This window comes from Dermacentor albipictus, chromosome 6, assembly GCF_038994185.2.
Source record: "Dermacentor albipictus isolate Rhodes 1998 colony chromosome 6, USDA_Dalb.pri_finalv2, whole genome shotgun sequence".
Classification (NCBI taxonomy): Eukaryota; Metazoa; Arthropoda; class Arachnida; order Ixodida; family Ixodidae; genus Dermacentor; species Dermacentor albipictus.
The window spans coordinates 99,570,967-99,585,805 of record NC_091826.1 but is presented as its reverse complement, the minus strand read 5'-3'; the positions used below and the strand labels follow the sequence as shown (position 1 = coordinate 99,585,805).

At 45.7% G+C, this 14,839-nt stretch overlaps 1 protein-coding gene and 1 long non-coding RNA gene across 8 annotated transcripts in view; one reads left to right on the top strand and one right to left on the bottom strand.

Moving 5' to 3' along the window:
• The window catches only part of LOC139061306 (calcium-activated chloride channel regulator 1-like), a 210,257-nt gene that overhangs the window by 121,798 nt on the left and 73,620 nt on the right, over positions 1–14,839 (bottom strand). For all 7 annotated transcript variants that reach the window (XM_070541087.1, XM_070541093.1, XM_070541091.1 and 4 more), the window contains one exon: positions 8,455–8,682. In XM_070541087.1, coding sequence (XP_070397188.1) covers positions 8,455–8,682 — 228 coding nt within the window. The remainder of the gene's footprint in view (positions 1–8,454; positions 8,683–14,839) is intronic.
• On the top strand, positions 106–4,132 carry LOC139061305 (uncharacterized). Its single transcript, XR_011515349.1, has 2 exons — positions 106–769; positions 2,044–4,132. It is a non-coding gene; the product is annotated as an uncharacterized lncRNA (long non-coding RNA).

Here is a 14,839-nt window from a genome sequence, read left to right as displayed (position 1 = left end):
GAAAGAGATGGTATCAGTGTTTCCTGCTCACTTTTTAGATATGGCTGTGTTTGGCTTAAAATTATTTTTAAAAAAACTCATAACAAAAACTTGAAACAAAACTTTAATAAATGTTTGCGGCCCTGTAAGCCACACACTATTGCCTAATACTATAAAATGCATTTTCCAGACCTACCTCTTGGATACGCTGATCTAACGTTTCACTGTTGAGTCATTGAGCGTCGAGGCAGTTGACCGTCTGGCAACGCTTTAGGTTTTCTAGCCAGCGGGTGCACTACTACGTGATTGTATGACTACTCCGCTGTACTCCGCATTCGCTGTTCGCTATGTTTTACTTGGGTGTTGCGCTCTATATATTATCGTAAAGTAATCGTGCAAGGCCCAGCGCCGTTCACGAATAATGTCGCCGAGAAGACAATTCGGAAATTACTTATGGGACCCGTCCATCGACGTGCCCATACGCTCAAAATAGGTTCAAAAACGTTCATCAGTCGGTGCTTCGTCTGCCGCGTTGGACAGTGAACTGGGTTCTACTGATGCAAGTGACCAGAGTTTCTGCGAAAACGAAGCAGACGCTGACGCAGGCCACATCGCACCATTCCCTTCAATTGACGCTGCAACTGAAGACTGTCATCCATTGGAAAGCACGCATGAAACCTTGTCTACCTCGTCGTCTGAGAGCAGCGAATCGGAATGTGACGCTGATTGCGCTGACGTGTATCCTGACCCCGGCGAGCAGCATTTTCCGAGAGGCTGGAAGGTTGACTTGGTAAGCGTTGTGGTGTCAGGCGTAATTTCCAGATATTATTTTGTTGCTGTGACGTCTTATTTTGCCCCACTGTAACGCCTGCCGCAGGTTATCTCCTGAAGCTTATGCAGCGTAGTGACCGAGTCATATAGTGAAAATATTGAGGTGATGGAATGAAGTAGGGAGCGTACCGATGCGATCATTGCTCGCAGCAGTTATTTCTCCCAATTAAGGAGAAAACAACGCTGTTAAATTCATATTACTGATGTAAACACAGTTTACATCAGTAAACTGTGTTTACTGATGGTAAAGCATTAGTAAACCGGTGCTGGTAAAGTGGAGCTGAGGCAGAAACAGAGCACCGCAGAGCCTTAGAATACGTAATGCGCTGATGGAATTTCCTAGGGTTTTCCTTTAACGTTCAGGCGTTATCTTGGCGCCTGTTCTAGCATATATACATGCGTGCGTGTGTGTGTGTGTGTGTGTGTGTGTGTGTGTGTGTGTGTTCGCGCGCGTCCGTGCGCGCGTGTGTGTGTGTGTGTGCGCGTGCGCGCGTGCGGGTGTGTGTGTGTGTGTGTGTGTGTGTGTGCGTGCGTGTGTGTGCGCGCGTGCGCGCGTGCGGGTGTGTGCGCGTGCGTGTGTGTGTGTGTGTGTGTGTGTGTGTGCGCGTGCGTGTGTGTGTGTGTGCGCGCGCGCGCGTGTGTGTGTGTGTGTGTGTGTGTGTGTGTGCGCGCGCGCGCGCGTGCGTGTGTGTGTGCGCGTGCGTGTGTGTGTGTGTGTGTGTGTGTGTGTAATTTTGTCGTGTTGTGGCCAAAGCCTGCTTTTTTGGGGGTTGTTTGCAAATGAAGCCCTCAAATCTTCCTTGAACATCTGTCGTTATTTAATAGTACTCCAAAAGTACATGTTAAAAATATCTGCTGTCCCGAAGCACACATTTCATGGCAAGACAGTGCTTAGTCTCACTGTGCTGCATGTACCATGGCTGCTTTAAAGAGGTTTCTTTGGTGGCCATCTGGTGTTCACCATGCACAGTTGGCATCTGCATTATGTCGAGGCAGGTTCACAAAGTAAAAGGGGTAGCTTAAAATTGTGCATTAAAGTTGGTTGCCAGGTTAAGTAACATGTTAGCCAGTATAAACTCAGTGCCACAAGATAACTCATGAAGCCCTTGTCATGGCAGAACTTTCTGTCCAATTTACTGTGCAGGTAACAAAACAGGCATCTACAAGTGTATGATTGTAATGTTGTACTTTTTCTAACACCACCGTTGTTTGCTACCATTCCTCTCTGCTTAGGATGAAGACCTGTTTCCTGGAGCCAAGCTTACGAAAGCCGAAAGCCTCTTAATGGTCATGGCCCACAGCTTGCGCCATGGCTGCTCAAAAGAAGCCACCGATAGCTTACTGCAGCTTCTCAGAGCTCACTTGCCAGAAGGTGTCGCGTACCCAACATCAAAGTATACTTCTTTTTTGACACTTTGCCGGATCCGAAAAGCAGTATGCTAAGCACTTATACTGTAGTGTGTGCTCTGGGTATATTGGTGAACTACCAGAATTACCAGGAAATGATGTGGTTGGCAGTCAGTGCAATGTGAACTATGCGAGTGGCAGCTTACTGAAAAGCTCATCATTTTTTCTTGTAATGGATCTGAAGGGCCAAATTCCAGATGTGTTACAATCAGGAAAGCTGCAATACAGTAGAACAGGCACTTCCTTTGATGTGTGTGACATCACAAAAAGATATGACTACAAGTTGCCTGTGACTTCGAATGACATTACATTGACATTGAATACTGACGGTGTGCCCCTTTTCGAAAGTTCTGATGCGAGCATGTGGTCTCTTCTTTTGATCATTAGTGAACTGCCATGCAAAGAATGTACACAGACTCTTTTGTTGTCTGGGCTGTGGTTTGGCACAGGGAAGCTATCAATGAACTCTTTTTTGATACAGTTTGTGAAAACAATGAATGAAATATCATCCACTGGAGTTGTTTGGAGGGACAGCAGGGGTGTATCGCACACGTCAAAGACATTTCCTGGTCCCCGTACAGTAGACAGCGTTTCCAAATGTGAACTAACTAGTATGACACAATTCAACAGTGCTTATGGTTGTGCATCGTGTGAGGACTCTGGGCAGGTTGTTTCAAAAGGAAATGGGTTTTGTCGCGTGTGTCTGCCAAGTGCTTCTGCAAACAAGCTCAGAACACGAGCCATTTTTGTACCATGCACAAAAGGCCGTGCAGGCCCCTAGTTGTGGCATCAAAGTAGCAAGTGTGCTGACACTTCTTTCATTTTTTTTTTCATTTAGTGAGGCCTTTGTAGTACACTACGTGCATGCCGTTTGTTCTGGTTTTGTTCGGGCAACAATGTTTATGTGGCTGAAGTCTAGACAGTGCCACCGATTTCATCTATGCCGACATCTTCCCGATGCAGACAAATGTCTTCTGAGCCTCACCCCCATATGGGAGCTCACGAGGCTGCCAAGGTCTTTAAAGGACATAAAGGAGTGGAAAGCTGCCGGTTGGAGGAATTGGCTGCTGTTTTGTTTCCCAGTCACATTAATAGGACGCATTCTAGAAAGACAGTACAACCATTAGTTGAAATTTTTTGTGATCATGCATTACCTTCTTGACCCTTGCATCTGCATTCAGGAGCTTGCTACAGTTAGGAGAAAGATGAAGAAGTTTCTTCTTGAGTACCAGGAATTGTACGGTATTAAGTACGTGACATATAATGCTCTCCTCTTTTGCATGTTGTCGACAGTGCCGTAAACTGGGGTCCTTTGTGGAGTCACCCTCTTTTTCCATTTGAATTTATGAATGGTACACTTAGACGCTAAGTCAATGGCATCAGATATCCACAATTTCAGATTGCCAACTGTAGCTGGCAAAATTAGATGTTTGCGTAATATTTTGTTTGAGATAAGTGAGTGATAGTTGTCCAAATGGCATGGTGAAGTAACATTTTTCTTAAACTACATAATAAAAGATGAGTAATATGAGATGCCATCAAAGGGCTTTAGACTTGCTTTAGCTATTCGCTGTCTGGAAGTTGCTCACAAGACCTTACAGTCACTTTCATCGCTTGTTACAAAATGAATACTGCAGCTGCATTTTGATTTTCCAACACCATAGAAAATGTTACATTACCTTGCAACAGAGTTCAGTTTTGTTGGAAAGCTCTATGGACTCTTTTGAATTAAGCACATCCTATTTAACCATGCTTGCTTTTGTTAAGTTATTACGTGATGTTGTGCCACATTTTTATGCTTTGTTATGATGTGTGCTGTGAGCAAAAGTGATATATACAGATTTTTTTCATGTATAGTATGCTTTTGTACACTTTTGCGATGCCTGTAAATAATAAAGAGCATTATATGTCTGGTTCCTTGAGTAATCGCTGCTTGGGGGAGTAGCACACAGGTTCACGAGTGGCCCCTCATATTATCACAAGCAATACGTTGGAATCATGGGGTGGCACAGAACATGCGCTTCATTTTCTCTTCATTTGCTTATCCACGTCTGCAAATCTGAAAATTGGTGCAGCAACACTGTGTGGCCAACAGCAGTCATCATTTGCATGCTAGATCTAACTTGCAAAATATAGGTCTATTGGGGAATATATTATAAGTCCAAACAGTGTGACATATTTCAAATGAGCTTTTTCCTATGAGGGCAAAAACACGTTTCTTATTCGACAATCACTTAGTGAAATAGCTAGGGTAATTCAAATGTACACTTGCAGCATGCTAACAAACATCATTAAACAGCATTGCACTTGTATCAATACAAGCAGGGTGCTTGTAAATCTGCATATAGACACTTGCATTTAATAAGAAACAAGCAGTGCAATAGAGTGAGAGGTGCATTTTCTTTCATATTGTAGCAGACGGCTATCCTGACTCCCTTTAGGATAGGATGCATACTCGTACTGTAACGAGTGTGACCTAGCTGATCCTCGGGCAACAATCACGATGGTTGTCAGTAATTTGCAGATAGTTGCTGTTGCCTTGTTGTAGTGTGCCTGTACTCTATCCTAATTTACACCTCTGGAATATTAAGAAAACATGGATGCCTGTTGAGAAAATGTAGAGCAGAAAAACATGGACAGACAAAAGAAACTAGATGACAAACAAGCATTCGTATCATTCTTTCTGTCTGTGTTTTCTCTGCTCAGTTTGTCAACATGTGGAACAACAAACCCAAACAGCCACAAGCTGAAGAACGCCTGGCTTTCGTCATTCCATCTAATACCTGGTGTCACAGAGCCACTTTCGATTGCAATCAAGCCTGATATGAATCAAATTTCTTGATTGCAATTGACAGTGACAGCTGATAACACTGTCCAATTAAGTGATCCTCATGGAGTTTCAGGTGTTCCAGGTCCAAGGGACTTGTCAAATTTGTCTAATGTGCTGTAAAAATTTCAACATAAAACATTTTTTAAAGGAAAATATTTCGTTTGTCATTGTGAATAGGGCCGTTATCATCAGCTGATTGTATAACACTGTTCTCGACATATTCTTGCTCCTCATTATTATTCGCTCTATTATGCTATTCCTTCATTCTCTCAGTTTTCTGTTTTTTTTCTGTTTTCTGATTTCTATATTTATGATTTCAGTAGTCTTCAGTATGTAAACAATTGTCCTAAAAAAATTCAATGCTACTTATAGTGCTTGGATCCACACTAACCTTTGGCTAAGCATCGAGACACTGTATCAAACAAATGGTAGTCAGCCTATGATCGCGATAAAGAGGCTCGAACGCGATGCGCGTATTATTGATCCTAATGGAGCAAGATCACGATTGAAAGCGACCATATGGTACCGGTCAATTGGAAATCAATTGGAAAGCATTCAACGGAAAAATCATTGGCAGTGCACAACGGAAATTCCGTTGAACTCTCGTTGTGGTGAGTCAACTGGTGTTGAAATTCCATGTACTTTGACTTGACTCAATTATAGTACAACTAATCGGCAATGGAAATTCAACACCCATTTTCGTAAGGGTATGCTGGCGACATCATCGCAGATCTAAGAAAACTTTGTTGCGTTACGACAGCGCACACTCTAAATTGATTAAGAGAGGCTTAGCGACAACGTGCATTAAGGCAGCACATAGTAAGTCATGTGAGCATAAGTGCGATCATAGTTTTTTAAATCAGATATCGCGACTACAGAACGCAGGCTTTCCCAGTTCTGTGATTACTTCAGTATGCGAAGCCATTTTGCAGAAAGAGAAAAGAAGTTCCAATGCTTCCCAAGAAAAAAACAAAGACAAAAGGCCAGTGAAAGTGGTGCCATACCTACACAAGCTGTCTCACAATCTGAAGAAAGTTTCTAATAGACATAACATTAATTTGGTTTTCAGTGCCCCGTGCAAGTTGTCCTCGATATGCAATCGCGTGAACAAGCGCGAAAGGCACTTGTGCACCACTAATCATAAAACACGTTTCACTGAGTGCAGGCGCAATGTCATCTATCAAATACCGCTAAGCTGTGGGAAATCTTATATAGGTCAAACGGGACAATACTTCAATGAAAGAGCTCGTCAGCACAGCACTAACCTAAAGAATGGCTATGGGAGTCATTTAGCTGGACACTGTAACAAGTGTCAATGCACCCCCATATTTGAAAAGACTAAATTCATAGGGAAAGGAAACAGCAAGAAGGAAAGGGAGATAATAGAGGCCTTTCATATAGGAAAGGAAGGCGATAAATGTGTGAGCACTCCCTCTCTTGCCTTGTCGGGAAAAGAAATAACATTTTTGGAAGAAAGAATAAAATGATGATTTGCAGATGTTTCTGTGAATGATGTGCGCATGCCTATGCTGATAAAAGCTATAAATGTCCGGTGATTTTCGAATAAACTTCCAGTTGGCAGTCAGCGGTTGTCTGTGGTATTTGTTTCCTTGTGTCCTCGTCTTTTTCGCGCTGTTTCACCTCAGTTCTAAGTATGAACCAACTAGCCCTCATCAAGATCTTACTAATGCATACCTGGATGAACGGACTAACCGAGCATCTTAATAAGACCCTCGCAGAGACGCTATGCATGAATTTTGACGTAGAACATAGAACTGGTTCAGATTTTGCCTTGCGTAACATTCGCCTACTATACCGCTCGACAAGTAACTACTGGAATGTCAACATTTAGCTTGGTCCACGGACGGGAAGCCACGACAATGCTGGATGCCATGCTGCCGCATAATCTTGAAGATATACCTACCGACGTTGAAGTCTCTCTGCGCGCCTAAGAAGGCAGGCAGCTTGCCCGCGTACGTGTCTGCATTCAGCAAGACCAAGATGCCAAACGATAGGATCTTCGACACAGGCACGTTCTCTACACTCCGGGCAACAAAGTATGACTTTGGATACTCACGCGTGGCTGTGGACTCCTTCAGGTCCTAAGACGGTACTTTGGGCATTGCCTAGCGATACGCCGTCTGAGCGGCGTGAATTACGAGGTTGTCCCCGACAGTGACAATAGCTCCAGTCGCCGCAAGCACTTACCCGAAGTGGTGCATGTTGTACGGATGAAGCCGTGGCTGGAGAACTGACTTTTGCTTCTTGTGTTTCTTTTTTTTTAGAATGTGGGGCTCTGTCCTGTTGTGCTCTGTCCCACTGTACCGTTGTCCCCCTTAAACTGCACATTGGTTCGATGCTTCCTACGGCGCTACGGAAATGCGGCACCTGTTATCCGTTAAAGAGGAGGTCCACGCGAGTATGCATGAGCGTTTTTTTTTGTCAAGGCGCAATGAAGAAGAAGAAATCTCTGTTGCGCTTTGTATTAAAAAGGCGCCAGCCGCTGTGCCTCCTGAACACTGCTCTTCGACACCTGTTTTCGGCGTTGCAGCAATATGTACGTGCTTCAGTGCTCATTGCATAAAGGAAACATCATGGAGTCATATGCCCGCCTGCTATGGCCTCGAAACGAGAGTGGTAGTATTGAAAATAAAGAATAAGTAAATAAAATATCGCTGCGTCGTAAGAAAGCATACTACTACGGTGACTTGGTGACATAAATCATTCCTCTACCATGTGAGCTGGCAAGGGTGATGGGTTGTCGTAGCATAATGACTGCGTAAACAACTTGAAGGGAAGGAAGGAGTGATTACTAACAGCTTGTACTGCGCCCTACAAAACGTAACAGTAGAATAATGAAATCTGAAGTTAACATCCTCCGAAACGTTGCAAAAGCTATTGTTTCCTATTTTGCAACGCAAGGCTTTAGAATTGCAACACACGCACAACACGGGCTCAAACCAAAACGGGGCTGTACGTCGTGGCATATGGCCTACAAACTGAGCACGGGATTCTACTGCTGGGTATCGGCACGGAATAATATTACCTAAATAAAAGTGCATAGGCGCTAGTTAGCTAAAGAAATCTAACGAAACTGCGCCTGTTGTAGGCTGGGTTTCAGAAAACAACATTTGGAATAACCATGAGTAAAGCCAAAGACATCAAATGACGATTCCTTTCAGAGGACTATTGGGTCAGGCGAGCTACCGCATGCGCTGCGTAGAGGAATCACGCGCTTTCTTCTTTAGTAATTGGAATGAAAGCGCCCAAAAAACTATATATTAGGAGTTGTCGTTGGACGCACCAGCGATGTACATTTCTGTAAAGCTGAACTAAAAAAATGGTGTTTAAACTGGACATCTCCATTCTTTTTTATTATTGTTGTGCAAGTAAGCAAAAATACGTACCTCAAGAGCGCGCTGAAGACCACATCCAATGCAGGTCTTGCCGTCCGGCGACAACTTCTTCACAGCTTCCCGAAAGCCTTTTAAGGTTTGGTGATTGACTGTCATCATGCGGTGCTGCACCTTTGCGGTGGTGCCGAATGCGACGATGGCGAGCTGTACGAAGTCGTCGAGCAAGCGCAGGAGGAAGCCGTCAAGTGCCTCTTTTAGTGTTTCTAGTCGCCTATGCGCCTGAAATATAGAAGACATGACGTGCAGAAATTTTAAAAAATATGGGGGGCTCTAGAAAGGCAGGAAAAATTGAAGGAGTGGGTCCTCTTGGCTGTTTTTATTGCAGTGGCAAGTTCTAAAAATATATAGGAAAGCGCAGACAAATGCTGTGGCTCAACGAGCGAATCTTGGTTTTGGGTAATTCTGAAGAGGATGCTTCAAAAACAGCTTTGAAAAGCAGTGGTAGTAGAAACTCAACGAAAAAAAGAAATCGGACTAATCTGTATCAACACAGTATATATTGATGTGAGAAGGTGAATAGAAATGAAAAGGCAGACTTTATTCAGGCCCAAGTTAAATATTTCCTGTTTACTATATATATGCTGTGTTTGGAAAAATTGAAATATTTTTTAAGATTGCTTTTCTGCAGCAAGAACACAGTGCTCAACTGTGGGCTTCTTTGAATTTCCACTTCTAGATAGCCGCGGTCTGCCAGAACCAACCACAGTACCTTCGTCGTTTTCAGGTTGCTCCTTCCACCGCGCGACGTACTTCCGCCTCGCGTTCGTTTTATTCGTGTGGGACGGTTCTGCAAGCCGCGGGCTGTCAGAACCAGCCAGGCTAACTTTGGTCTGGCTGCTCCCGGGATGTTCTCTCTGCCCAGGAAACGTGAAAACTAGGTGGTGAGCGCTCGCCGCCATCCTTGTGAACACTTGACCGATGGCAAGGTGGGCGCTTGAGGACTTTTTCCTCGCTCAGCCAACTGGGGATGCTCACTTTCGCATTGCATTACTTCTACCGTTATCTTTCTAAGGTCATGGCGTACGCGTGTACGCACGTATGTATGTCTTTGTGCGCGTGAAAGAGAGAGAGAGAGAGAGCTAGACGGTGCGCCGCGCACTCGATTATGCGTGCATGTGATCTGCAGAGTGTTCCGCGCAAGTTGCGGTCCACAAAGTTGTGCCTTTTTGGTACATCTGTCTCTGGTTTCACTGATGTGCCCTAATTATAGGCCGCTGATGTTAAAGGAATGCACGTTTGAGTAATGACCCCGCATACAGTGCTGAGCAAAGGAAAGCGATACCCGGATTGCGTGGCTACGGCCCTTGTCGTGCCTCTGGCGAGGTCTCATGAAGGCGAGCTGGTGCATTGTGGTATACGCTGAGGGCGAGAGAGTTCGTTACGCACGTAATCTGTTTCGGCCGAAAGTCGTTCAGTCTGCGTTTCGCGGTGGCGCCTCCCAGAGCACTGCAAGACGTGGTTTCTGCAGCGTGCTAACGTGGTTACGGAAACTGACAGCGCACGCGTTTCGCAGCACTTCGTTGACTATTATTTTGCGTTGTGCTAGCACGGCTCATGATATGAAAGTAGGGCCAAGGTGCTTGACGTATACTGCGCGCTCAATAAAGGAAAGAGGTGAATGGCAGCAGAAAATAATTCATCAGCTTTTGCACTCTCTGAAGAAGGTCGAGCAGGGAGGCCGTAGTATTTTACCTCAATCGACGTATCTATGTAGATATATTTATTACGCTCAACACCCATCCGGTCCATGCCAGAGCCATGTCGACACTGTCTAAAAGGTCACCTAGGTGAATTTGACCTAACCGCAACACGCAACGCGCACTGGTGGTGACGCAGGTGGCCGTTAAACTGGCCGTTAAAAACTGTGTTTTCCGGGACGTGGTGAAAGGAATGCAAGAAAATAAAAATGTTTCTTTGTAATTTGCGATTGAGCATACTTGCTTGTTAATTACCGGAAAGAAATTCGGAAGGACTACGTCTGGTTCCAGCTTACAAATCGGGGCTGTCCGTTTCCATCCCGGAGAAGCCCATTTATCCTTAGGGCCCACATAATTAAGAAAAGTAGATGGAACTCTGCATATTTTTAGAGTCGTGTGAGCCGATCAAAGTTGTATAATTTGTTTCCAGATTGTTTTGTTTAAACAAGAGTTACAGCCGGCTTCTGTAACCATGCTTCCTCCATAGATGGCCATTGACAGCAGACGGGAATTCTGTAACGTTTACAACTTCACTCTGAACTTATAATTAAGACAACTAAAGGAAACTCGGCGTAGCGACAGAGATGTCCTAGCAACCAATTTCACTATGAATGTTTTTCCTAGATGCGGAAATTCCACTGAGCTACACACCATTCGCGAGAAACTGTGGACTAATAGGTCGACGGGACGTGTAAACGGACGGACATCGACCACCGCAAGAGAGTAACTCTATAGAGCTTCGCTGTATGAAGGTTTCCCTCACTCGTGGCTTTATGCACGCTAGATCTGTCCACTTGGCTTTGGCCTTCTGTTATACTAGGACTTCGTCATGTCTGCTCGAGCAGCCACGATTGCCGCCTTCCGGCCGTAAAAGCTGTCGGAACAGGTGGAAGGCGAGGTCAGTACGAGCCAGACGATTTTGCTCGGCCTCAATGGCCACCCACAGTTAATGGACAGAGGCTCTCTGAAGCGGTTTACGAGACCCTGATGGTTTATGGCTCCGCAGGCATTTTCCATTATATTCATCTAGGCCCGCTTGCGGTGGTCACTCTAACGCCATAATGCTTCTTTGCTCCGGAAAACGAGCCACCGACACTGCCATATGGACGGGGCTTCTGTCTTGCCTATTTTGTCTCCTCGCCTGTTTGAATGCACCCTCTAATAAGGCTCCCTAGACGCTGACAGTGCAGCGTCTGGTGATGTCCATTCGCTTAAGATCTCCTACTTTAAGTGTATGAAAATGAATTTTGGTCAGTGTTATGTTGCTATTTGGGCGTGATGTGAAAACGCGAATTGCGAATATAGTGGTGCACAACGAAAGCGTTAGCTGCATGTGATACAGTATTCGAATGACAGAGCAGGCAGATGAACATCAGCGTGTTTTGGCGGTCGATAGCGGTGCACCGATAAGGTGTTCGAAGAAGCACTCAGTGAAGTCCTGCTGATTGATAGGTTTCGCAACCGCGAAGAAGGAAATGTTAACCAATAGGAAGTTTATGGCGTCTGCTCAAATTCCTCACTCTATATATATGTCACGTCAATCATCCATGAAAAACAATGCATACGTAGATTGACCAGACTTAGCAATACATAGGTAGCGACAATATCGTTGCTTAGAGATCCCTGACCCCTTCAAGTCTCATTCTCATTTTAGTTGCTAGAAAATTGTGAGGCAAGCGACCTAAGCTTGCGTCACTAGTCTCCTGGATACGCTGGTGCTGGTTCCATCGGGTCGTGAGTATAGGCTCGTTCGACAACATACCACTCCAGTACTGCGGGATAGTAGTACATTCGCTTACATCCGCTACACTACACCCCTTCCGGCGCAGCAGGAATGCTGTGAGCACGTGTGTCATGTACCACTACAACGCACTGAAACACGAACTGAAAAAGTTCGTGATGTTCTACATAGAAAGCGCGTGTCACACACAAGCGTATGGGTGGTATAGCGCACACAAAGCTATCCACCTTTGCTGCGGCTATGCCCTCTAAGAGTTGGATGACAATACCACTGCTGTCAGTCAATTGTAAGGTTTCGACGTGGTTGAAGGGAGGAACTTGCTCTCATCGAGAACTTGGAGTACGGGATTTATTTGCAATATTTACATTACGACTGGCGATACATTTCAACAGTCTAGCGTGACTCCCAAATGAAGCACGAAAGACGAAGCACCAAGCACGAAGCACACAGCAAGAAAACCCTCGGTCCTCCCTAAATGCTGCTTAAAAACCCTCGGTCCTCCCTAAATCTCTAGGGGAGAAAAAACTGCCGTTCAACGTCCGTCCAATCGGACCATCCAAAGTTGTCGTGGGAGGCGCAGTCGAACCGTCTTTGAGGGTGAGGGCTTATACACATATATCCGCACTTTAGATTCACAGAACACACCGAGTTTAGAGGGTCCTCGTACACAGTGGTCATGCTTGACCCCAGGCGGCAATTTTTGATTGCAGAGCGGACAACTTAGGTAGCCGGCGCGACTATGAGCATACTGTGACCAGTTATGCGGCCCGTCCAAACGCACCGCAAGACAACCTTTTCCAGGAGTTCTCTTGCTCCAAGTAGACCATGAAGGCGACAGCGAATCAAGTAACAATACTAGGTCCGTCGAACGTGGGTAGCCTTCTTGCCATCGCCGACTCTCCGAAGGAGGTGCATGGTCGGTTAACTTTGCAGGCGTCGCCAGTTCTCCGAAGGAGGCGTTTCGTTGGCTCTCAAAAGCTACTTGTCCCAGCGGACCAGGAAGGGCTCGAAGATCGCTACCCCGGCGAGGACGATCGAAACAGCTGCAGTGGGTTGGGAAAGGTTCGCAGGTCAGTACCCCTGCAGGCCGATCGGAATAGCCGCTAGACGGCCCGCATCACAGATAACTTCCAAGATAGGGCTGACGCGGCCGCGCAATACGCAGCACCCGCTGGGGTAGAACGCCTTTCTCCCGCCTATTTCGTCGGGCAGAAGATTCTGCGCTTCCTCCCTGCCTTCCTCCCTTGCACGCGCGAGAAATCACGTGCGTTCACTGGCGCATACAGTACACAGCACCCGTAGTAACTGCCAGCGGAGGTAAACCCAGCGTGCCTCCACCTACCCTCCTACTACGCTACGCCTGTCTTTTCTCCTTCCCGCCGGACTTTTCTCAACCGCCAGGTGATTTCCTCTTCCGGCGCTCGCTTTTTCAAGCATCGCGTTACCGATTTCACTGGCGAGTTGAATACGCTTGCGCGAAAAAATCGAAGCTCTCCGACGTAAGAATCCGTCAGTACAAAGTATTCTGTCTTGTCATGTCTAATCATTAAACTTACCGCCAACCCTTCACTTTTACCCAGAAGATAAATGACGCATTCCATGCTACCAAGCGCACATCGAAAATAGTTTGGTGGTCTCTTAAACATAGCTCGCATTTCAATAATGCTGACAACAGGTGGCAACTTTACACTATCGTTCAGGTGCTTACGCTGGCGTTTTCATTGAAATTTGGTATCAAGTCCTGCTTTCCGACATAATCAGCAACCACACCAAAAGTGGCTCTATTCTATGGTGTAAGAGAGAAAGTAATAATGGCGCAGACTGCACAGCCATACTGGTAGGTATTTTGGATCACGAAACGAAACGCATGGTCGGGTAGGTAATGTATTCGGGCATATTCTTTTTAGGAGAACTTATAAGGGCACCGTGTCACGAAAAGTCTGATGCCAGCGTCGGACGGGTCGGATGTCGCTTGGTGAAAAATAATTCAGAAGCATATCCGCGCAGGCAGTGGCACAGAGACGTTGCTGAACTAATTGAAATCCTCAAAGTAACATGTGCCGGATAATTGTAAAGTACAATCAAAATGCAACCTACAGACAGGATAGCGTTGGATTGTAATTTTAGTTTACGAGAAAACGTAATATTGTTACACGGAAACTCAAACACAAATCCCGTTTCTGGCGTTTCTACCATTCATAGCGCGGTCACGGCCTCCGGGATTTGGGTGCATCAGACGGCGCACGCATCGTGGCACGGCGAGTGCCGTTCCTTGCAGCCCCTAGAGATGGCGCTAGTCAACGCCGCATCGCGGCCCACACTATAGGCCGCGTTTCCACCAGAAATTTCGCCTCCGTGCATATAGCTCGATGAAAGCGTTCCTCGGTAAACAATACGGGCACATAAGCTGCAGCTGCCGGGAAGCGCCAGAAGCGGTCAGGTATCTTGAGACGCTAACGCGTCCCGCTCTTAAACCGGCCACGAATAACTTTTACTTGAACTGTAGAAATACATTTGAAATGAAATTAGTCTATTTATAAAATGCATTGTGGCAATAAGTACTTCAATGCGTTAAGCATAATTCCAGTTATTCACAAAGGCGGTTTCAGCTATGCTTCCTTTCCCTCTACAGTGCCTTGCACTGACAAAGCTATAGTGCACTCAGGCATGCCCACAACACTCCGCCTTCTAATTGTCGATGTGACCAGCGCAAGTGTGGACACGGGACAATAGTAAGGTGACAAGGTCAAGCGCTAGCTTCCAACTTACTTTTATTACAAAAGGCATGCATATGTAAGCTCTCCCACTTAATCGCAATCACATAAAATCGCGTAAGTCAACACGCTGACCACAAATAAACGAGAGCGCGCCTAGGCCTAAGGCGGCATCCCGCGTACAGAGCCCAGGTAAGCAAATTCATTAGCAGTTAACGTTATTT